We start from the raw sequence: 24,021 nt of genomic DNA, 5'->3' as shown, positions 1-24,021 counted from the left end.
AACATCATCTTCCCTTCATTAAAAAAATATGGATTTTATTAAACTGACAATAGAAAAATGTAACCCAGTAATAATCTTAGCCCTATAAAGTTACTTATTAACCTCTAAAGTTAGACTGCTATGAATCTACACTTCCTGCTGTTCACCTGCCATCTTTTCCAATTTTAAATAGGCACTAAGGGTATAAGACAGACCGTCCTTGCAACATCAATAATGAGGAAAGAACACACTCAGCTTAAGCTTAAGAAAAAGATAATTGTGGGTTTTGTCTGCTCCGAAGAATCAGCACCCAACACAGGTGCCAGCATAAAATAGGTGCTTAATGAATATCTGTAGAGCAAGTGGTGAGGTTTAATTATATTACTGCAACATTAGCTTTCTTTCTTCCCTTAAGAGTTCTCCCTTGCTCAAGAAAGCAACTCAAAACCACGCCAGAGTCCCTCAAAAGCATATAAACTTCTCTATTCATAATAAAATGTAAAGCTGGGTCTCAAAAGAATCAAATATCAATAGAAAACAAGCAGCTCTTCTTCACCTTCTCCATTCTTTCAAAAGAAAATTAGATCAATGATGATTTTTAAGAAATACCAAAATGTCTATCAACTTTCCTCAAAATTAAAAAAGAAAATTCACATTTCAAACGTATTCTCTATGCTCCAAATACTGAAAATAACTGATTTTTCAACTCTATCTTGGATGAAATCAAAAAACAAGCTTATAAACCAAAATAACGTGTTTGCCAATTTTTTCCTTAATCTGAATCAAGAAGGTCTGTGCCTAAATTTTTACTAGCTATGAGATCAGCTTTGTCTGACATTTCAAAATTCACTTTCACGCAAGTGTTTTATTGAGCATCTACCATACATCAGGCCCTTTAACAAAATGTTAATTTTGTAAACTGAACATTAACACCAAATTCCCCTTCAAAAGCGTGTCACTTAAAATAAGAGCAGCAGCTAAAGACGACTCTCAATGTTTCCTGGACACCTTAAGTCAGCGTATCGAGGCTCTTTTCACCTATTCATGCGGCATCAGCGAGCCGCTAACTACCACACCCGCTACCAAAAAATCACTAGTAAAGCGGCAAGCGCTGGGTAAAACAACCTGTAAGAGTAGGACGAGCTCCTCCTCGGAGGTGGTCAGGGCTTTTTCTCCGCGGCCCAAAGCGAACCGCGGCGAGACCCGCGGGCGGCTGGAGCCGGACGCCCCCGGCGAGAGTCCGACCCGGAGCCGCGGGCCCCGCGCCGCCGAACTCTCACCTGGAGGACCCGGGCCCGCTCCACCCGGCCCTTGCGCCACCTCCCCACTTCCAGACCCGCAAAGTTTGGGGGAGGGGGAGCCTTCATTTCCATTTTAAACAGGGGGCAGTGGGCTCTCACCCGTCCGCCAGTCCTGAATCCGGATCAGAGTCTGGAACCCTCTCCCAGAAGGAATGGAAGAAAACCAAAGCCAGGGTCCGCAGGAGGACGTCGCCCAGACCTGAAAATGGAGCCGCAGGCTCAGCCCGCAGCGCGCGGCAGGCAGGGCCGGGCCGCACTCGCCCCGGAGCCCTAGGCGGCAGGGGTTCGGGGCGCCGGGCCTCCGCCCCAGGGGACGCGAGGGAGAGGTGGGAGGCCCGGGGCGCGCCCGGGGCCGGAGATGCACTCACCGTAGCCTTTTGTCTCCGCCGCTCGCTCCGGCAGCAGCCGCTCTCGGCGCCGGCTCCGCGGCTGCTGTCCCCCCACGCCCGCAGCTGCGCTCCCAGCGCGCTCGCCGCTTCCTGGCCCCTCCCTCCACGCCCAGGCTCGCGTGCAGGCGGGGCGAGAGGGGCGCGCGCTCGGGAGCCGCGGGAGGGCCGCGCCGCCGCGCAGGGGCCGCCCGGCTGGCCCCGCCCCCTGCCCCGCCTGCGGGGATGGGCTCTGGCCCGCACCTCCGCCACGCGCCGGGCCGGCGAGCTCCGCGGGCTAGAAGCCCCTTCCCGGACAAGCAGAGGGCAGAGTGGGGGCGGGTGCCCGCGCGGGAAAGAACGCGCCGGAAGATGGCGACCGGGGCTGGGTGGGAACGTTCGGGAGCCCCTCCCCACGCTCGGGCCGGCGGCCCGCAGCGGCGGCTCGAGCCCCTTCCCCGGACAGCGCGGAGAGGCGGCGCCTGCACTGCTAGTGCATACGCTCCCAGGCCGGCGAGGGTCGGCTCTGAGCCGTCTGACTGGTTGCCTCTCAGCAGCAGTTGAGAGGTACATACCCTGATATCACCAAACCACCCTTAAGAAAAAAAAAAGGAAACGTAACAACTGTTGCATCCATCATTACCTGTTTTAAGACCGAGAATATCCACCTGACATTTGATATGCATAAAATTAGGACTTCCCTGTAGCTCAAGGGATAAAAGAATCTGCCTGCGATGGAGGAGCTGCTGCTGCTGCTGCTAAGTCACTTCAGTCGTGTCCGACTCTGTGTGACCCCATAGACGGAAGCCCACCAGGCTCCCCCGTCCCTGGGATTCTCCAGGCAAGAACACTGGAGTGGGTTGCCATTTCCCTGTCCAATGTGTGAAAGGGAAAAGTGAAAGTGAAGTCGCTCAGTCGTGTCCAACCCCCAGCAACCCCACGGACTGCAGCCTACCAGGCTCCTCCATCCATGGGATTTTCTAGGCAAGAGTACGGGAGTGGCTTGTCATTGCCTTCTCCGGCGATGGAGGAGACCAGGGTTCAATCCTTGGGTCGGGAAGATCCAATAGGGAAGGGAATGGCAATCTACTCCAGTATTCCTGCCTGGAGAATTCCATTGACAGAGAAGCCTGGCGGGCTACTACAGTTCATGGAGTCGGACACGACTGAGTGATGCACACACACACACACTGCATCTGTGAGACTCGCTTATCTGTAATATTTTCTATGTCCTAGAAATCAAACACTTAAGAGTGCCCCTTTCTAGCAGCCAACCCTCCACAAAAATGCGTACAGTACTTGTAATATAATTTAGTACGTCTTCCCCATCTTGACTGATATTAGTACATTAGTTTTCTTTCCCCCCTAAATTATAGTCAGTTCTCCCTGGTTCAAAAAGCAACTTAAAACCATGCCGCAGTCCTTCCAGTTAGGTACTGAAGTAAAAAACTTTGGTCTTTGGCTCCTCATTCTCTCTTCAGCTCCAAACTGTCAAGAAGGTCTCTTGTTTGTAATAAATCAGACTCAGACCACTTCTCACTTGCATCACCTTTATCTTCTCTGGCCTATATTTTGGTGATTCTCACATGCATCACTTTTACTTTCTCTGGCCTATATTTTGGTGGCCTACTAAATGATCTTGCCCACTGTTACTGCAGTCTATTATCAAACAACAATCAAAAGGACTTCCCTGGTGGTTCAGGGGTTAAAAATCCACCTTACAATGCAGGGGATACAGGGTTTGATCCCTGGAGAAAGGTTGGGGGCGGGAGGAGAAGGGGACGACAGAGAATGAGATGGCTGGATGGCATCACCGACTCTGTGGACATGAGTTTGAGTGAACTCCAGGAGTTGGTGATGGACAGGGAGGCCTGGCGCGCTGTGATTCACGGGGTCGCGGAGAGTCGGACACGACTGAGCAACTGAACTGAACTGAACTGAACTGAGGGCTTCACTTTGGAGACGGAAATGGCAACCCACTCCAGTGTTCTTGCCTGGAGAATCCCAGGGACAGGGGAGCCTGGTGGACTGCTGTCTATGGGGTTGCACAGAGTCGGACACGACTGAAGCGACTTAGCAGCAGCAGCAGCAGCAGGGGAACTAAGGTCCCACCCTCAAATAGGGCAGGGGGAACTAAATCTGCCAGGCAACTACTGAGCTGGTACACAGAGAAGCCCACAAACTCCAGTGAAGAGCCCAGGCAGGCAAATTAATTAATTTTAAAACAACAATAACTAAAAAAAGAGAGAGAGAGAGAAACAGAAAGGAAATGGCAACCCAACCAGTATTCTTGCCTGGAAAAGTCCATGGACAGGAGCCTAGCTGGGCTGCAGTCCATGGGGTTAGGCGACTGAGCAGGCACGCCTGAGGAGGGTGGAGGGAGATGGGTTGGTAGTAATAAACTGGCAGAACTAAAAAACAACCACCACCACCACCACCAGAATATCCTCCTACAGGAAAAGTCAGCTGCTGTCTCATCTGATCACAATCCTCCATTGTCTATTTCCTAAACTGTAAAAGCTAAGGTCTTTACAGTGACCTACAAAGCCCTTAGATTTGGCCTTTTGCTTTACTTTCTGACTCCAGTTCCAATCGCCTATATACTCCAGGACAGGGTCTTTGCAGAGCTTTCTCTATGCAGGTAACATTCTTCCCATGGCTCAAGTCTTATCTTAAATGATACTTAGCCTGACCACACTATTTAAAAATGTAACCAAGGGGTTCTCCTGGTTATCCAGTGGCTAAGAGACCATGCTCCCAATGCAGCAGGCTGGGTTTGATCCCTGGTCAGGAAAGTAGATCCCACATGCCATAACTAAGAGTTTGCATGCCACAGCTAGAGATCCCACATGCCACAAGTAAAGATCCAGCAAGCCAGAACTAAGACCCACAGCAGCCAAAAAAAAAAAACTGTAACCACCCCAAACCCAACTCTCAATCCTCCCAGCTTGCTCCTTCTCTTCCCTTGACACTTAAAATCTTACAAAAATCTTTATAATTTATCTATGTATGTTTATTTTTTAATATCTGTCTTCCCCAACAGAAGATGAGATTTTTGTCTGTTCCGTTCAACTGATCTATCCCAAGTGCCTAGAGTAAATGGAAAAAAAAAATTTTAATTTTCTAGGTAATAAAAAGTACAAAGCATCAAAAAATGACCAATTTTATATTTTCCTGTTTCTATCAGTTAACCAGAAGACTCCTATCTACATCATAACACAAGCATTTGGTTTTCTGATTACTCTGAGTACAGTGATGACTTGACCTTCAATGCAGTTTTTCTAACCAATGAGATCATAGTGTCCTATTTCACTGGAGAGGACAAACATAAATTAGAGGAAACTTTCTCCAGTACTCTTGCCTGGAAAATCCCATGGATAGAGGAGCCTGGTGGGCTACAGTCCATGGGGTTGCAAAGAGTCAGACAGGACTGAGCAACTTCACTTCACTTCACTTCTAGTGTAAAACTTAAAAAGACATATTAATTGTAAAAATGTCTGTATCTTGCCATAATGGAAAAGAATATTAAAAAAGAATGTGTGTGTATATATATATATATATATAAAACTGAGTCACTCTGCTGTACAGCAGAGATTGCCACAACATTGTAAATCAACTATACTTCAATTAAAAAATAAAATTTTTTAAAAAGTCCTATGACAAAAAGAAAACAGATAATTCCTGAACTTGATATATACATTTATAATCCTTCTTTTGAATTACAAATGTAGTCATCTTGTGTGAAGGCCTTAAGTAATAACATTTCCTATCATTTATTCATGATAGAATTTATTATGTAAACATTTATTTCCAGATATTTCATACTTAGTTTATAACACATCATGTGTGATCAAATATCCTAATACATAATTTAAGTTGCTGTAGCTATTCCTATATACCACTTGCCAGTAGAAAAAAAAGTCAGTTAAGAAGACAATTCCATTCAATCAAAGGATACATTTAGTATGAAAGTCTGTGCATATGATTATTTGCTCAGTATTATACTTATGGCATAGTCTGTTCACATATATAATTTATCCTTTCTGATAAGGCTTTAAAAAGGTTTAAAAATAAGGCTACAGATGATCCCTTATAATTCAGATTACGTTTATATAAAATTGAATAAACTGCTTTTATTTGAAAAAACATTGATTATATATTTCATTAATGTAAAGATATGGTTTGTAATTATAATCATTTCAGTTCAGTTCAGTCCCTCAGTCATGTCCAACTCTTTGCGACCCCATGAATCGCAGCACGCCAGGCCTTCCTGTCAGTCACCAACTCCCGGAGTTCATTCAAACTCATGTCCATCGAGTCGGTAATGCCATCCAGCCATCTCATCCTCTGCCGTCCCCTTCTCCTCCTGCCCCCAATCCCTCCCAGCATCAGGGTCTTTTCTAGTGAGTCAACTCTTCGCATGAGGTGGCCAAAGTATTGCAGTTTCAGCTTTAGCATCAGTCATTCCAATGAACACCCAGGACTGATCTCCTTTAGGATGGACAGGTTGGACCTCCTTGCAGTCTGAGGGACTCTCAAGAGTCTTCTCCAACACCACAGTTCAAAAGCATCAGTTCCTTGGCGCTCAGCTTTCTTCACAGTCCAACTCTCACATCCATACATGACCACGGGAAAAACCATAGCCTTGACTCGACGGACCTTTGTTGGCAAAGTAATGTCTCTGCTTTTTAATATACTATCTAGGAGTAAGCGTCTTTTAATTTCATGGCTTCAGTCAGCATCTGCAGTGATTTTGGAGCCCAGAAAAATAAAGTCTGACACTATTTCCATTGTCTCCCCATCTATTTCCCATGAAGTGATGGGACCAGATGCCATGATCTTAGTTTTCTGAATGTTGAGCTTTAAGCCAAAATTTTCACTCTCCTCTTTCATCAGGAGGCTTTGTAGTTCTTCTTCACTTTCTGCCCTAAGAGTGCTGTCATCTGCATATCTGAGGTTATTGATATTTCTTCTGGAAATCTTGATTCCAGCTTGTGCTTCTTCCAGTCCAGAGTTTCTCATGATGTACTCTGCATATAAGTTAAATAAGCAGGGTGACAATATACAGCCTTGACGGACTCCTTTTCCTATTTGGAACCAGTCTGTTGTTCTATGTCCAGTTCTAACTGTTGCTTCCTTACCTGCCTATAGGTTTCTCAAGAGGCAGGTCAGGTGGTCTGGTATTCCCATCTCTTTCAGAATGTTCCACAGTTTATTGTGATCCACACAGTCAAAAGCTTTGGCATAGTCAATAAAGCAGAAATAGAAGTTTTTCTGGAACTCTCTTGCTTTTTCCATGATCCAGCAGATGTTGGCAATTTGATCTCTGGTTCCTCTGCCTTTTTCTAAGACCAGCTTGAACATCTGGAAGTTCACAGTTCACGTATTGCTGAAGCCTGGCTTGGAGAATTTTGAGCATGACTTTACTAGCGTGTGAGATGAGTACAATTGTGCGGTAGTTTGAGCATTCTTTGGCATTGAGTTTCTTTGGGATTGGAATGAAGACTGACCTTTTCCAGTCCTGTGGCCACTGCTGAGTTTTCCAAATTTGTTGGCATATTAAGTGCAGCACTGGAGTCATTATGATGATGTGTCTGTACTGTTCTTTAAATTGTTGATAAGTAAAAACTTATCTTAAAAGAACAGAGTAGGGGGCTTCCCTGGTGGCTCAGTGGTAAAGAACCCACCTGCCATTGCAGAAGACACGAGTGTGATCCCTGGTCTGGGAGGATCCCACATGCCATGGTGCAAGTAAGCCCCTGTGCCACAACTACTCATCCTGCGCTCTTGAACCGGGGACCTCATGAGCCCCAGGCTGCAACTACTGAAGCCCGCTCACTCTAGAGCCCGTGCTCTGCAACAGGAGAAGCCACTGCAATGAGAATCTTACACACTGCAAGGAAGAGTAGCCTCTGCTTGCTGCAACTAGAGAAAAGCCTGCAAAGCAACGAAGACGTGGCACAACCGGAAATAAATTTTAAAAAGACACAACAGAAAATAGACAGTGTTCATAATTCATCCACACACTGCTAAAGTTAAATGCAACTGTTACAGTACAAAATAAAATGTTTTGCACATGTACTAGTCCACAAACAAGAAAATGATCTCAACAAAACTAACATGGTATATGTGTGCCTTAAGCAATAGAAACATTAATACCAAGGACAACAGAAAGCAATCTGTTGGTCTAACGAACTGTATGACTACTCATGAGCTCAGGTAGCTACCACACTAGCCTAATGATGCAATCTCTTAGTTAAGTATATTTTCCTTTAAAATTTTTACAGGAAGTGGATTTTTCCTAGAAGTATACTATTACATTTTTTTTAACTGCTTTCCAAAATTCAGTACCAGCTATTTATCACATATAGGAGAGATGGTGTATAGGGTTAGAGTCTGGAGTTCAAACTCTGATGCATAATTAGCAGGGTGACCCTGACCAAAGTTCTTAATCTTTCTAAACCTGTCTTTTATTCTCATTTAATGGGGGGTAGTACTTACCTCCAAGAGTTGTTGCCGGAAATCAATGAGAGAACTCAAACAAAATTCTTAGCCCTGGGCCTGGCACATGCTCAGTGCTGGTAAATGCTAGCTATTATCCTCACACAAGCATATAATTAGGTTCATTGCCCTATATTTGTAATACTGAGAAAATGGTTCATAATCGGCCCCAAATGGGACTGTTTGAGTTCTACATCAAGATAGTATTATATGCAATTACATGAATATTTTTAAAAACTGCACTAACATTTCTTTTACCACCACTACCTGCCAGGCACAGTTCTAGCAAAAAAGGAAGCTAAAAGAAATAAGGCCCAGATCTGGAATAGCTTTACAGTTAACTGAAAGGAGACATACCACTACCAAATAACTACTTTCAAAATAGTATGACCATACTTCCCTGTTTGTCAGTTTACTTCTCGACCTGGCTTAAAAGTTATTTGTGCCCACTCTCATTCTCAATACGTCCAGGTTTGAATGACAAGTATGCATAAATTGCTTGGGGTACAGAGAAGCAACCATAAGTTTCATGTAAAGCTAAAGAGGCTTTAGCTCCTTGAAATGAACATCTTACCTGGCGAAGTGGATCAAAGGAGGGAGAAAAGGTAGAGGGAAGATTTTATTTGTACTGTTCTGAGTCAAAACTACAAAGCTTTTCCATACTTGTTAACAAACTTTGGAAATCACTTTGACCAATGTTATATGACTGAGCTCATTGAGGATCTCGTATTTTTTTCCTGAAGATGTATCATGGACACTCCAAACCATGAACTACACAACTGGTACTCATTTATTTATATAACAAATATCTATTGAGCATGTACTAAGTATATGTGATCTGTCTTTGGTGTGATAGAGGATACTAAAACGATTTACAAGACAGAGTCAAGCAATGTAAAATCTAGTTGTCAACACCACATTTCTTAGCTAATTTGTCAATGAGATAAAGGGACACAGCACACAAAGTGTGGTTTGGGAAGGCTGAGAAAAATCACGAAGCACACGGAACTTACTGAGAAAGGAGAATATGCCTCAAAGGAGGACCACAGGCCATCGCCCTTCTGTGACTGGAGCAACCAGGTAGTAGGGGAACCTAAGGCAGACTCCCGCTTCACACTCTTACCCAGAGTTGACCCTTGCTGCTCATCAAACCACAAATATCCTTTGAATGCCTGCTGTTTGCCAGGTAGCATACCAAATGCTGTGGGAAAACTTAGGATAAAGCATGGTCTTTGTCCTTAATGAAATGTCACACAGCAACATTTGAATAATTAGATAGCGTAGTAGCTGAGGGGCTCACTGAGGTCTGTATCGGTTTCTTAGAGGGTGAGGAATTTGAGGTGCATCTCGGGGAAGAAGAAAGTCCAGGTCTGTGTTTCCTAAACTGTGGATTGTACATCTATGGTGGTGTGGGAGATGACTTTAGGTAGCACACTTAAGAGGGGTGGGGGTGAAATGAAGAGAAGTAGTCTGGGATACATGCAGCTCATGGAGCTTCAATATGTAGCCTGTAACAAAATTACATTGTAGCCCCTTAGCTTAAAACACAACAAAAACAAACAGAAAGAGAACTTGGAACTGTAATAGAAATGCCTTCTGGGGATAATCAGAGAGGAAGCATGGAACCTTTTGAGAATCACTCTGCTATGTCAGGTGAGAGACCACAAGTGATGAAGAATTTCTTTTTTTCTTTTATAGCTAACTCCTATATATGGCAGGTAATTCAGATTTTCCACATGTGATAGTGATCAGTTTCTTTTATATGTTTGTTAAGGTTAAAAATATGAATTAGCTAAAGGAAATCTCTCAAGTCAACAACAGAGGCAATAAAGAGAAAGGGGATGTGGCACTTTAGGGAATACGAGGCTTGGCGAGCCAAGGTTCCGTAATTGGTACATTAAAGGTGTGTTCCCAGGGAGAGCAGGAGCCATATTGAATCTTGAGCTGAGTACTGGCATACAAGCATGAGGAAAGCAAGAGTTCAAAATTCGGGTAACCTAGAGGGGGTGAAGTCAGCTACAGGCCGGGGGAGTGCTCCTTCTGCACCTGGAGGAAGCTCCTTGGCCCAGAGGAACTAGCAGAACTGGCCCCCGGAACCTGTTGGAAAACCATTCAGCAGACACCACAGGGACTCCCATCTCTGTGTTTTATCAGGGCTCCAGAAAGATGGGACATGGAGGCTCAACATACCTCAAAGTGCCTGCACACTGCTGCCCTTCAAACAGGCAGGCCAGACATGTTACACCTCCCCCTAGCACAGAGAGCTACGTGTGTTTTCATAAAGAAAGGTTGTGATGAGTAAAATTTGGCGGTAGAGTTGAAAGAAATAGAAGGTGGCCAACTCAGGAACTTTCACATCCCATCCTCCACTTCTCCTCCGGTGAGTGTTACTGCCTAATAGTGTTTCAGCTCTTGCTTCTGGCCCTGTGATTAGCTAAGCTGAGCAGCTGGGAGGACTCTCACTGCTTGCTTTCTGTCATTACCTCTGTAGTAGGGTCCATGCAATGTATATCCCCAGGACTGTAGTAGGCAGTTGGCTGAAAACACATCACCCACTCCACCCCCAATATCCCATTCCTTAAATTTTGGAACCTGTAAGCACAATGAGATATCTTTCCCACAATTATGTCACACCTCATACGTGGATGCTTAGCAATGTCTGACTCTCTGTGACCCCACGGACTGTGTAGCCTTCCAGGCTCGTGTCCATGGAATTTTCCAGGCAAGAATATTAGAGTAGGTTGCCGTTTCCTTCTCCAGGGGATCTCCTCAACCCAGGGATTAAACCTGTGTCTCGTGCATCTCCTGCATTGGCAGGCGGATTCCTTACCACTGCCTTACCACTTCTTACCACCTGGGAGTTACGTCATCAGTTCAGTTCAGTTCAGTTCAGTCGCTCAGTCGTGTCCGACTTTCCGCGACCCCATGAATCACAGCACGCCAGGCATCCCTGTCCATCACCAACTCCCGGAGTACACTCAAACTCATGTCCACAGAGTCGGTGATGCCATCCAGCCATCTCATTCTCCGTCGTCCCCTTCTCCTCCCGCCCCCAACCTTTCCCAGCATCAGAGTCTTTTCCAGTGAGTCAGCTCGTCTCATGAGGTGGCCAAAGTATTGGAGTTTCAGCTTCAGCATCAGTCCCTCCAATGAACATCCAGGATTGATCTCCTCTAGAATGGACTGGTTGGATCTCCTTGCAGTATAAGGGACTCTCAAGAGTCTTCTCCAACACCACAGTTCAAAAGCATCGATTCTTCGGCGATCAGCTTTCTTCACAGTCCAACTCTCGCATCCATACATGACCACGGGAAAAACCATTGCCTTGACTAGACGGACCTTGGTCGGCAAAGTAATGTCTCTGCTTTTTAATATACTATCAAGGTTGGTCATAACTTTCCTTCCAAGGAGCAAGCGTCTTTTAATTTCATGGCTGCAATCAGCATCTGCAGTGATTTTGGAGCCCAAAAAAACAAAGTCTGACACTGTTTCCACTGTTTTTCCATCTATTTCCCATGAAGTGATGGGACCAGATGCCATGATCTTTGTTTTCTGAATGTTGAGCTTCAAGCCAACCTTTTCACTCTCCTCTTTCACTTTCATCAAGAGGCTTTTGAGTTCCTCTTCACTTTCTGCCATAAGGGTAGTGTCATCTGCATATCTGAGGTTATTGATATTTCTCCCAGCAATCTTGATTCCAGCTTGTGCTTCTTCCAGCCCAGCGTTCCTCATGATGTACTCTGCATATAAGTTAAATAAGCAAGGTGACAATATACAACCTTGACGTACACCTTTTCCTATTTGGAACCAGTCTGTTGTTCCATGACCGGTTCTAACTGTTGCTTCCTGACCTGCATACAGGTTTCTCAAGAGGCAGGTCAGGTGGTCTGGGATTCCCATCTCTTTCAGAATGTTCCACAGTTTATTGTGATCCACACAGTCAAAGGCTTTGGCATAGTCAATGAAGCAGAAATAGATGTTTTTCTGAAACTCTCTTGCTTTCTCCATGATCCAGCGGATGTTGGCAATTTGATCTCTGGTGCCTCTGCCTTTTCTAAAACCTGCTTGAACATCTGGGAGTTCACGGTTTACATACTGCTGAAGCCTGGCTTGGAGAATTTTGAGCATGACTTTACTAGCGTGTGAGATGAGTGCAATTGTGCGGTAGTTTGAGCATTCTTTGGCATTGCCTTTCTTTGGGATTGGAATGAAGACTGACCTTTTCCAGTCCTGTGGCCACTGCTGAGTTTTCCAAATCTGCTGGCATATTGAGTGCAGCACTTTCACAGCATCATCTTTCAAGACTTGAAATAGCTCAACTGGAATTCCATCACCTCCACTAGCTTTGTTCGTAGTGATGCTTTCTAAGGCCCACTTGACTTCACATTCCAAGATGTCTGGCTCTAGGTCGGTGATCACATTATCGTGACTATCTTGGTCGTGAAGATCTTTTTTGTACAGTTCTTCTGTGTATTCCTGCCACCTCTTCTTAATATCTTCTGCTTCTGTTAGGTCCATACCATTTCTGTCCTTTATCGAGCCCATCTTTGCATGAAAAGTTCCCTTGGAATCTCTAGTTGACCTTAAAGTTAGACAACCCGGGTGGGCCTGATCCCATTACCTGAGTCCTTAAAAGCAAAGAGTTTTCTATGGCTGGTGGCAGAAAAAGAAGCCAGAGAGATTTCAAAGCATGAAACAGATTCAATTTGCCATTGCTGGCATGAAGACAGAGAATGGGGCGTATGAAAAGGAATACAGAAAGCTACTAGAAGCAGAGTGCGGCCCCTGGCTGGTAGTCAGCAAGGAAACAGGGACCTAAGTCCTGTACCCATAAGAAACTGAATTCTGTCAACAACAAAAATGTGCTTTGAAACAGATTTCCCTGCTAAAGTCTCCAGATGAGAACTCTGACTGGCAGGCACCTTGACTTCAGCTGTGTGATACTGTGAGCAGAAAATTCAGCAACACCATGTTGGACTTCTGACCTACAGATAATATGAGCTAATAAATGGGTGTTGTTTTAAGCCACCAATGGTAATTTGTTACATAGCAATAGAAAACTAGCATAATGCCTGTCACTGAATTAACCCTTCTCGAGACAGGCCTCCAGCCTCAAGACTGTAGGAACTGCCACTCATCAATCCATAGACAAATGGATCAATTCTCAGACATTAGTAAATAAGCCTGAGTCACTTATGAATATATGAGGAAGGGAATTAAGGGATAAGATTGGAATTCCTGATAACTTGCCTTGGGAGGGACTTACATGTTATTTTCACTCGGGTAAAAAAGGAAACATGACCTTATTTTGAAATAACTGGATGGTGAGACTTTACCAATTTTGGGTGCTATACTTTGGCCACCTCATGCGACGAGTTGACTCACTGGAAAAGACTCTGATGCTGGGAGGGATTGGGGGCGGGAGGAGAAGGGGACGACAGAGAATGGGATGGCTGGATGGCATCACCGACTCGATGGACGTGAGTTTGAGTGAACTCCAGGAGTTGGAGATGGACAGGGAGGCCTGGCGTGCTGTGATTCATGGGGTTACAAAGAGTCAGACACGACTGAGTGACTGAACTGAACTGAGAATTGCAGGTAGCATAAGAGAAAGAAAAGACAGAGGAAAGGTGGAGTTCTCCAGTAAAAAGAGAATGATCTCCTGGGACAAGTGGATATGAGTATGTTTTGCAGATTGGTAGCTGTCTGATCATGGGCTTATCGGAAATTTTCTTAACCTCTTCAAACCTAAGACTATTTATCTTAAAGTATGGAAAATAACTATCTAGTAAGACTTGGGGAGAATTAAATAAAATAGCTCATATGAAACCTCAGTGCCTGTGGCACAGTAGACTATCAATAGTTTATCTCCATTGTTTTTTAGTCACTAAGTCACATCTGACTCTTCTGCAATTCCATGGACTGTAGCCTGCCAGGCTCCTCCAGGCAAGAACACTGGAGTGGGTTGCCATTTCCTTCTTCAGGGGATCTTCCTGACCCAGGGATCAAACCTGTGTCTCCTGCAGTGGCAGGTGGATTTTTTTCACCACTGGCCACCCTTTTCACAATGTCTTTGCAATGACTCTAGTTTGATTAATGCTATCCTACAGAAATATAATGCATGCCACCCTTGTACTTTAAAATTTTCTAGTAGTCACATGAAGAAAAAAGTAAAAATATGAAATTAATAGCACATCTCAATTCAGTACAGCCATGTTTCAAGTGTTCAATAGCAACGTGTAGGCAGTGGTTATAGCAGTGGACGGCTCAGTACTCGATCTCTAAATAAATATTTCAATTAGTTCTCTTCCACTCTTTGGAATAATCTGAAATAAACATAAATAGGTGACTGATAGGTAGTTACAGAGGCATGAGAACACATATGCACACACATTATACTCTGGCACATACCAAACCCAGATGACTTGGGTCTTTATCGTTGTTGTTTTACCATCAGTTCTTAGTTGCAGTGAGTCATATTTCAATCAGGGGAGCAGGGTATAAGTGGTACATGGGTTTCTAATTTTAAATTCCAAAACATACCACAAATCAGAGCTACATAGTCAAAGTAATACCAGGCAACCATGAGAGCTGGGTTAAAACAAAAACCTATCTCACATAAAAGAATACTTGTTGATTTTCAACGTAACTCTAGTAAAAGATTATATATTTATTTCCTTTGCTTTTTCTCTGAAGACAATGGTATAGACTTTGGGATTCTACAGAAGCCTTTTTTTTTTTTCTTTCGAAGTCATTATCTCCATTATGTGAGAATGAGGACTAAAGCAAATCAGAACTATAGAAAACAGTAGGCATTGCACAGCAACCACGGAAGGACTTGCAAAAAATCTGTGACACTTCTACGAGGATCTTCAAAGATGATCCAGACAGTGATCTTGCTCCTAGAGTAGATACACAGAAAAAAAATAGGACATATCCAAACACATATAATACAAGGTATAACACGGAAAGAAAATGAGAGATACCCAAAAAACACACCACAAGTACTGGTAAAACCAGAATTCTTCTCGGTAAGGATTAGGAAAGGTTTCCGAGCAAAGTATCTTTTGTGAGCGGTTTTAAAGAATGGTCTTTAAAGGATGGTTGCTGCTGCTGCTGCTGCTGCTGCTGCTGCTAAGTCACTTCAGTCGTGTCCGACTCTGTGTGACCCCACAGACGGAAGCCCACCAGGCTCCCCTGTCCCTGAGATTCTCCAGGCAAGAACACTGTAGTGGGTTGCCATTTCCTTCTCCAATGTGTGAAAGTGGAAAGTGAAAAGTGAAAGCGAAGTCGCTCAGTCGTGTCCGACCCTTAGCGACCCCATGGACTGCAGCCTACCAGGCTCTTCCATCCATGGGATTTTCTAGGCAAGAGTACTGGAGTGGCTTGCCATTTCCTTCTCCAATGTGTGAAAGTGGAAAGTGAAAAGTGAAAGCGAAGTCGCTCAGTTGTGTCCGACCCTTAGCGACCCCATGGACTGCAGCCTACCAGGCTCTTCCATCCATGGGATTTTCTAGGCAAGAGTACTGGAGTGGCTTGCCATTGCCTTCTCCGAAAGGATGGTTAACAGGGCTCAATTCAACAGATACTTGTTGCCAACCTACTGTGTGGCAGGCACCATTGTAGGCAGGGGGGATCTATAGATGCAAGTCTGCATTTAGGCTGTGGGATAAGAGTGAAGAATGGTGCAGGACAAGTAAAACCAGCAATACAGCACTGCTCTGGATTCCAATCCCTTTCTCCATCTCACATTACGTCTGATGTCCCTCTGCCTCTGAAGTCTTCCAAGGCTCTGCCTCTTGAACCCACAAACAACTTCTTATCTCTTCTCTGTTTCTGACCTTTCATCTAGAATAAGATGTGGGATTCCAGAATAAGAGGTGTTTCATTCTCTGACCCCTCACCGTGCAATCACACAGACTCTGCTCACCCCCAGCTCTGGCTCTAGCTCTAGTCAGGAAGCTACAGAATCAAGAAGCTGCCACCACAGCTTCCGGCTCCAGCATTACCCTGGTGTGAAGAGGAAGTTGGGCACAGTTTGCTAAGTATTATCACAGACGTAGTTTTAGTGGAGGACATTTGACTCAGCCTGTGATGATATGAAAAGGATTCCAAAAAGAGCAGATGCTTGAGAAGAATTATCCACGAATGAAAGGAAGGATGAGATTTTTTTTTTTTTGGCATAGAAAAACAACCTGATTGAAATCAGGGTGAGATGAGAGTGTGATGCCCTTAGGGAACCAGAGAATGAGAGCAGTTCAGAGAAGGGTTACTGTGGGCACAGAGAGGAAATGATTCTGGACCTGCCGAAAGAGGCTAGAGCATGTGAAGGAGTTTGGATTTATTTAGAAGATGATAAAAAGTAGAGCAGAAAGACAAAATGTACCAAAGATGCTGCTTTAAAAGAATAAAGTTTACATATTCGGACATATCATCAGTGCATCATGCATAACCTTTGAACTTCAAAATATCCTTGTTTTGATAACTTACTTGACAAGCTTCATGTAGCATTTACTCATAAAGGGCCGTACATGAAAACCTGAAATGGAATTATAGTACTGACATGATTATTTCATGCTTATCTGTTTTGCTTTTAAAAAAGCGTGTGAAGGTTGATTTCTTCCTAATTTCCCATTAATCTGAACAGTTGTTATTATTAAATAAAGTTTGTCTCCTTATGAACAATAATTGTACATACATGAAATTCAGGGGTCAATATCAATTCCATGAGTTACTTTGCTATTCATGTATTGTCTCCTAGACATTTTTTTCTTTTTTCATTTTTCTCTTCTATCATGGTATAAATTGCATACTCTACTAAAAATAAGTTAAATAAAAATAGAAAAAATATGAGAATCTCTGAAAAGAGAATGGTATCTTAGAAAATTAACTTATTTGGGGGGTGATATAAACATCTTAGCCATTTGACAAATTCATGGGAATTTCCTCAATTGGGGAAAATGAAAGTTTGTTTTCTTTTTTTAAATAGTTATCTTTAATAAAAAGAATGATTTCCATAGTGATTTCTTGGTTTAGAAAAGTGAAAGAGACTCAAAGATGTTAATTACATCTTCCTGCTCCAGTCAAGATCTGCCTGACATATTCTTTTGCTCATCAAAAATTAGTCAGTTCTACTTTTATATTCTATTAAATGATACATTTTAAATCAATAAGAAAGAGATACAAAATATTAAAAGTCACTGTTAAGAATTCTGATAAGCAGCTATAATGTTTATTCATTATTTTTCACTGTTTTATGCATCTCTATGTAGTTTTTAAAAGTGCATTTCTAAAATTAACAGAGTTTTTTTGTTTTGTATTTTTAGGTCTACAGAAAAACTGACTGAAAAGTACAAAGTTCCCAAGTAGTTCTCATCCTCCATCCCAGTTTCCCGTTATTAACACCTTGCATTAGCGTGGTGTAATTGTTATGAATGATATTTTTCTCAATAAAGTTTTAACTTTTTCTCTAAGAGTTCTTGGATATCTTCTGTTAGATTTACTCCTTAGGGCTTCCCTGATGGCTCAACAGTAAAGAATCTGCCTGCAATGCAGGAGATGTGGCTTTGATCCCTGGGGTCGGAAAGATCCCCTGGAGTAGGAAATGGCAATCCATTCCAGTATTCTTGCCTGGAAAACTTCAAGGACACAGGAGCCTGGTGGGCAACACTCCATGGGGTAGCAAAGAGTCGAACACGATTGAGTGCGTGCATGCGCGCGCGCGCACACACACACACACACACTTGATATTCTCTAATATTACTATTAGAAGTTTCTTTTATGTTTCTAGTTGTTTGCTACAAGTAGTATATAGGACTGCAACTCATTTTTACATAAACCATCTTGTTAATTTTAGATTATTTTAGGTTGTCTATGTAAACATATCAATGGCGTATCAACTGACGACTTAATTACTTCCTTGCCAATCCTTATGCCTCCACACTGCTTAGGACTACCAGTCTAAGGTTTAATAGAAAAAAACATTTTTTTCTATACCCGTTTTTAAAGGGAATGTTTCTAATATTTTTCCACTTGGAATGATGCTTGCTTTAGATCATCTATAGTTAAGAAAGTTAAGGAAGATAAGAAAGTAGACCCAACATAAATATACTTGGCATACTCAAAGATTAAAAACGCTTCCCCCACAAATGACCATCATAAGTTTTTAAAGACATAAATCAAGAAAACTTTTTCTCCAAATAAAAGGTATTTTGACTGTTAGAGATCAAATAATATGAGACATATTCCTAGCAAAAACGTTATTGAGAATCAAAGGTAAAGAAAGAAAACCTTAGTTTGCGAGACAAAAGTTTAAGGTACAATAACAGCCTCAGATTTCTCCATAGCCTTGATTAAAGTCAGTAAAATAATGTCCTCAAGAACTCAAAGTTCTTATGGAAAGAAAGTGTGACTCAAGAATTTTATGCCCAGTAAATTGCTTTTCAGGTATAAAAGCAAGAGACGTACAACTGCTTTTAACAACAGTTGGGACAGGAAGGAAAAAGGTAAAGACTCAAGTAATATGTTTAAGAAAATTCATCTGGCATTGGGAATTTTTAAAATGTGTCCAGGTGATTCTAACAGACAGCGAGATTTAGGAACCACTATGAACTATGGGAATAATGATATTTACTCTCCTTTACAAGCTTCAATTGTCCATGGTAAGTACATCAAACACTGTTGATTTCTACCAGTCTCTGGGCTGTTGAACAAGGAGATACCAATGTATAACAATCCATATATAAAACCTTGTATGAGAAAACTTAAGTATTTTTTGTATGAGATATTATTTTAGTATACAGTCTTGGCAAGAACAAGCTGCTCTTGACTATGAATCTGGACAATTTTATAGAAGTCACCAATAAGAGTTACAATGAATAAATCCAATCAGTATGCCCTGTATCTGGAACATCCATATCAATCATGGAGACTGATTAAAAACAAACAAAAAAAAAAAACCAGTGAGCATAGACAGGACCAAAAAATAAATAAATTAGAAAACAAACAAAAACACAGAGGTAATCATCTGTAAGCTCTGGTATCCATCAAATTTAAGAATGTTTTTGAGGTCTCCTCTTGGAAGAAGAGGAGTTGAGGACTAACTTAATCCCTGTCTTTCCCTTTCCCATAATTTTCTTACTCTGTTCTGGGTCTTCCCATCAGCTTATTTGCTTATCTGTGGATGCACTCCACAGAAGCAACAAAATCCATTCCAGCTATTTGTATCAACCTATTCAACTGGCCCTGGAGAAGGAAACGGTAACCCACTCCAGTATTCTTGCCTGGAGAATCCCATGGATGGAGAACTGGTAGGCTACAGTCCATGGGGTCGCAAAGAGTCGGACACGACTGAGCGATGGAAAGGAACAGATTCAACTGGCTCAAGTTGGAGTCATCAATAGTCAAGTGTTTTTCTTTCTTTCTCTTTTTTTTTTGTGTATTACAGGAATAACTTCTCTTGTCCCTTATCAAGTCATGGTGCACTTCCTAGCGAATGGGGCCTGGACTTTTTATCATTAAGCAGTGGATCTCTATCTCTAGTAGTACTTTTTGTTTTAAAGCCTGATATTAAAGCTACATCAGCTTTCATTTGGTTAGTATTTGTATGATCTAACTTTTGCCATTCTTTTGCTTTCAACTTTAAGATCTCTGTTCAAAACAATGGGAGTTTATTGAATTATAATTTAATAGCTATTTGGATCAGTACATCAAATCTATCATTTCATTGTTTGCTGACTTCTGTTGTTGTTGGGATCTAACTGTGGCTCTTTTAAAAGCTAAACACTGCAGGTGTAAACTTGGGCAGCAGAAAATTCAGAACAACTGTTCATAGATCAAACACTTTCTTATGGGCTGAAGTTATAAGAAGCCTGCTGAGCTAAACCAGAAAAACAAATATGATAGAAATGACTGAGTTGTGAGGTCAGAATTGGTTACATAATTTGTGCAGCCCTCTGAAAAATAAAAATGCATGACTTTTTGTTAAAAAATTAAGAATATCAAGACAGTGACAGCAGAACATTAAACCAAGTTCAGCATCCTCTGAACACGGGGCCTATGTGACTGCACAGGAAGCATAACATGAGATTGGCCCCGAGTGAGATGGACACTGCTTGCTGAGCTAGCTGATCCATTCCTTTTCTGTACAAACGGAGTCATTTGTTCCATTAGGAATTGAGTGAAATTCAAAGAAGAAACCTGATACTAAAAAATGTGTCATAAAACTCTTTGGAAAGCAACTGATAACCTTCTTGTAAACATTCATGGACTTATACACAACTGAATTCTCAGCTACTGACTTCAGAAGACAACTTACCCTAATTACAATAAATAAGTAGAAATGTTAAAGAGGTGAAGAGATTAATTTACTACAACTATTATCACTTAGTAGAAGGTGGAAGGAAAAAATATGTTGGAATTCAATTCTGTTTTTTTAAACATTTTCCCATACCTACTACCCATTCTTTGGATTTCACTGTGGAAATAATAACTTAGATGAAAACAAGTATATAGAAGTGAGTTAATAATGCATGAGTGCTAAGTCGCTTCAATTGCAACCCCGTGAACTACAGCCTGCCAGGCTCCTCTATCCATGGGATTCTGTAGGCAAGAACACTGGAGTAGGTTGCCATTCCCTTCTCCATGAGTTAATAATACATGTGTAATTAACAGAAGAATATCAAGCTAAATTGCAATTTGGAGCTCTAATAAGATATCATGGTTTCATTAAACTGAACAAATGAAGAACAATATTATTCACTCATTCAACAATTATTTACTGAGTGACCATTTTGTGTCAAGTGTGTGCTCAGTCACTTCAGTCATGTCTGACTCTGTGTGACCCTATGGACTGAAGACCACCAGGCTCCTCTGTTCATGGAATTCTCCAGGCAAGAATACTGGAGTGGGTTGCCATTTCCTTCTCCAGGGGATCTTCCCAACCTAGTGATCAAACCAGAATCTCTTTTGTCTCCTGCATTGGCAGGCAGGTTCTTTACCACTAGTGCTACCTGGGAAGCCCATATGTCAAGTAGACAACAGTAAAAAGTAAGGTTTTGTGTATATATATATGTATACACACATATGGGGGCGTCCTTGATGGCTCAGTGGTAAAGAATCCACCTGCCAATGCAAGAGAGTTGAGTTTTGATCCCTGGGTCAGGAAGGTGCCCTGGAGAAGGAAATGGCTATGCACTGTAGTATTCTTGCCTGGGAAATCCCATGGACAGAGGAGCCTGGCGGGCTACAAATCCACGCAGTCGCAAAAGAGTTGGACATGACTTAGCAACAACACAACCACCACCACCACATATATATGTAGGTATATAAATGTATGTATCAGATATTAATGTGATAGGAAAAACAAGCAGTTAAAAGGAATAGGAAGCAAAGAAGGATTAAAGGGGTGATAGTAAGGTAGGTTTTACTGAGAAGACGACATTTGAGGAAATGCTTGAAGTAGACGGAGGTACTATGAGAATTTTGAGCATGTTTGTGGATATGAAGAGATTGAAGGAAAAGAGATAAATCATGAAAGATGGTCTGCGAGGGGGTAAGGGCGTGGAACAAGGAACATATAGATTAAAGAGCTATCCCTACAAAGAGAAAGACAATTCATTTTCTGAGATCAGAGAAACTGACCTAAAAATGAATTCAGAATTAAAAGGGGAATTGTAAATTATTGACTTTCGTACAGAGTTAAGGTGATATTGGAAACCTTAATCCTATGTGACCTAAGACAAAGACCAAGGAAAGAAGGATGATATTAGCAGAGAAAAGAAAATGCATTAGGTAATAATATAAGAATATATAATTTGAGAGCTGAAGTTGGAATAAGGAAAGGAAAAAGGAAAAATGAGCTTATTTAGAAAAATAAAGGCAAAGACAATGTTTAATGAGTTATTAGTACCACAGATTATACAAGAAGCATCATGTAAAATCAGACCATAATTTTATAATCTTAAGAAAAACATATGGGGGAGGAAAGGATTGGGAGTCTGGGATTAGCAGATGAAATGAGTATATATAGGATGGATAAACAACAAGATTCTACTGTATAGCACAGGAAACTAAGATAAACCATAATGGGAAAGAATATGAAAAAGAGTATATATATATATATATAAAACTGAATCATTTTGCTACATATCAGAAATCAACACAACACTGTAAATCAACTGTTTTTCAATAAAATTAAATCAAAAAAAGAAAAACATAAAATATATGAAGGAAATTCAGGGGATAGAAATTATCTATCATACAACAGAAATTTATTTATTGTCAATAAACACTGGTGTGGATTCCATGGTCCCTGGCAGTGAAGGCAAAAATTACATACATTATGGCAATATATTATTCATTTTATGCTATAAGAATATATACAGAATTATTGATATAAGTACATATTTTGTTAGAATTAACTGTAGGACAAATCTACCACAAACCTTTTATGTTTAAGGGGAATTAGATAACATAATAGATAATATTTTTACCATAATTTAATTAAAATTAGGGAATTTGTATTTAAAATTTTATAAACCAGAGGACACAGCATCAGATTACAGGTAAACAAGGATCTAAGTCACATATTTTGTGATGATCACACAATACAGGGGTGTTTACTCTTAGAGAATCTTCCTAAACTCTATATAAGATCTAGCCAGAGTCACCCCTTAGTATATAAATGCACTTTCCTGATAGCTTTTACAAAGTCCTCAAAAAAAACGGTCGGTAAAAATTATACATGCAGTTTGAGAGGTAACTAGGCAAAAATAAATACACAAAAGAATGTTGACAGTAGAAAAACATAATACTGCTGTGTTTATGAATGAAAGCATAAAATTAAAAAGTAGTTTATTAATAGATTCTGAGCTAAGACAGGACATAATAAAAACTCATAACATGAATTTTGAAATTCAGAACAAATGTTGTATAAAACAGAGAAATGCTTAAAATCTGTAATTAAGCCTATAATACAGCAAGAGAAATTTCCAGGTGCCAGAAATTAAAGATAATTCATTTATATGACATTTCTCCAAAGAAGACATATAGATGGCTAACAAACACATTAAAAAATGCTCAACATCCCTCATAATCAGAGAAATGCAAATCAAAACCACAATGAGATACCATTTCACACCAGTCAGAATGGCTGCTATCCAAAAGTCTACATGCAATAAATGCTGGAGAGGGTGTGGAGGAAAGGGAACCCTCTTACACTGTTGGTGGGAATGCAAACTAGTACAGCCACTATGGAGAACAGTGTGGAGATTCCTTAAAAAACTGGAAATAGAACTGCCATATGATCCAGCAATCGCACTCCTGGGCATACACACTGAGGAAACCAGAATTGAAAGAGACACATGTACTCCAATGTTCATTGCAGCACTGTTTATAATAGCGAGGACATGGAAGCAACCTAGATGTCCATCTGCAGACGAATGGAAAGCTTTGGTACATACACACAATGGAGTATTACTCAGCCATTAAAAAGAATACATTTGAATCAGTTCTAATGAGGTGGATGAAACTGGAGCCTATTATACATAGTGAAGTAAGCCAGAAAGAAAAACATCAATACAGTATACTAATGCATATATATGGAATTTAGAAAGAGGGTAACCTTAACCCTGTATATGAGACAGCAAAAGAGACACAGGTGTATAGAACAGTCTTTTGGACTCTGTGGGAGAGGGTGAGGGTGGGATGATTTGGGAGAATGGCATTGAAACATGTATATTATCATATGTGAAACGAATCGCCAGTCCAGGTTTGACGCAGGATACAGGATGCTCGGGGCTGGTGCACGGGAATTACACAGAGGGAGGATATGGGGAGGAGGGAGGTGGGAGGGGAGTTCAGGAGGGGGAACACAT

At 41.6% G+C, this 24,021-nt stretch overlaps 1 protein-coding gene across 1 annotated transcript in view; it reads right to left on the bottom strand.

Moving 5' to 3' along the window:
* Nucleotides 1-2,218, bottom strand: part of LOC148777117 (uncharacterized) — a 66,507-nt gene extending 64,289 nt beyond the window's left edge. The window contains exons 1-2 of the mRNA XM_088839309.1: nt 1,649-2,218; nt 1,380-1,479 (exon numbers count right to left, since the gene is read on the bottom strand). Of these exons, the coding sequence (XP_088695435.1) occupies nt 1,380-1,479; nt 1,649-2,218 (670 nt within the window). The remainder of the gene's footprint in view (nt 1-1,379; nt 1,480-1,648) is intronic.
* Between the last annotated feature and the right edge of the window lie 21,803 nt (nt 2,219-24,021).

This window comes from Moschus berezovskii, chromosome 8 (genome assembly GCF_049115385.1).
Source record: "Moschus berezovskii isolate FMDL1 chromosome 8, NW_MosBer_1.0, whole genome shotgun sequence".
Taxonomy (NCBI): Eukaryota; Metazoa; Chordata; class Mammalia; order Artiodactyla; family Moschidae; genus Moschus; species Moschus berezovskii.
Note: the sequence above shows the minus strand (reverse complement) of the source record. Positions and strands in the feature narration are given on the sequence as shown.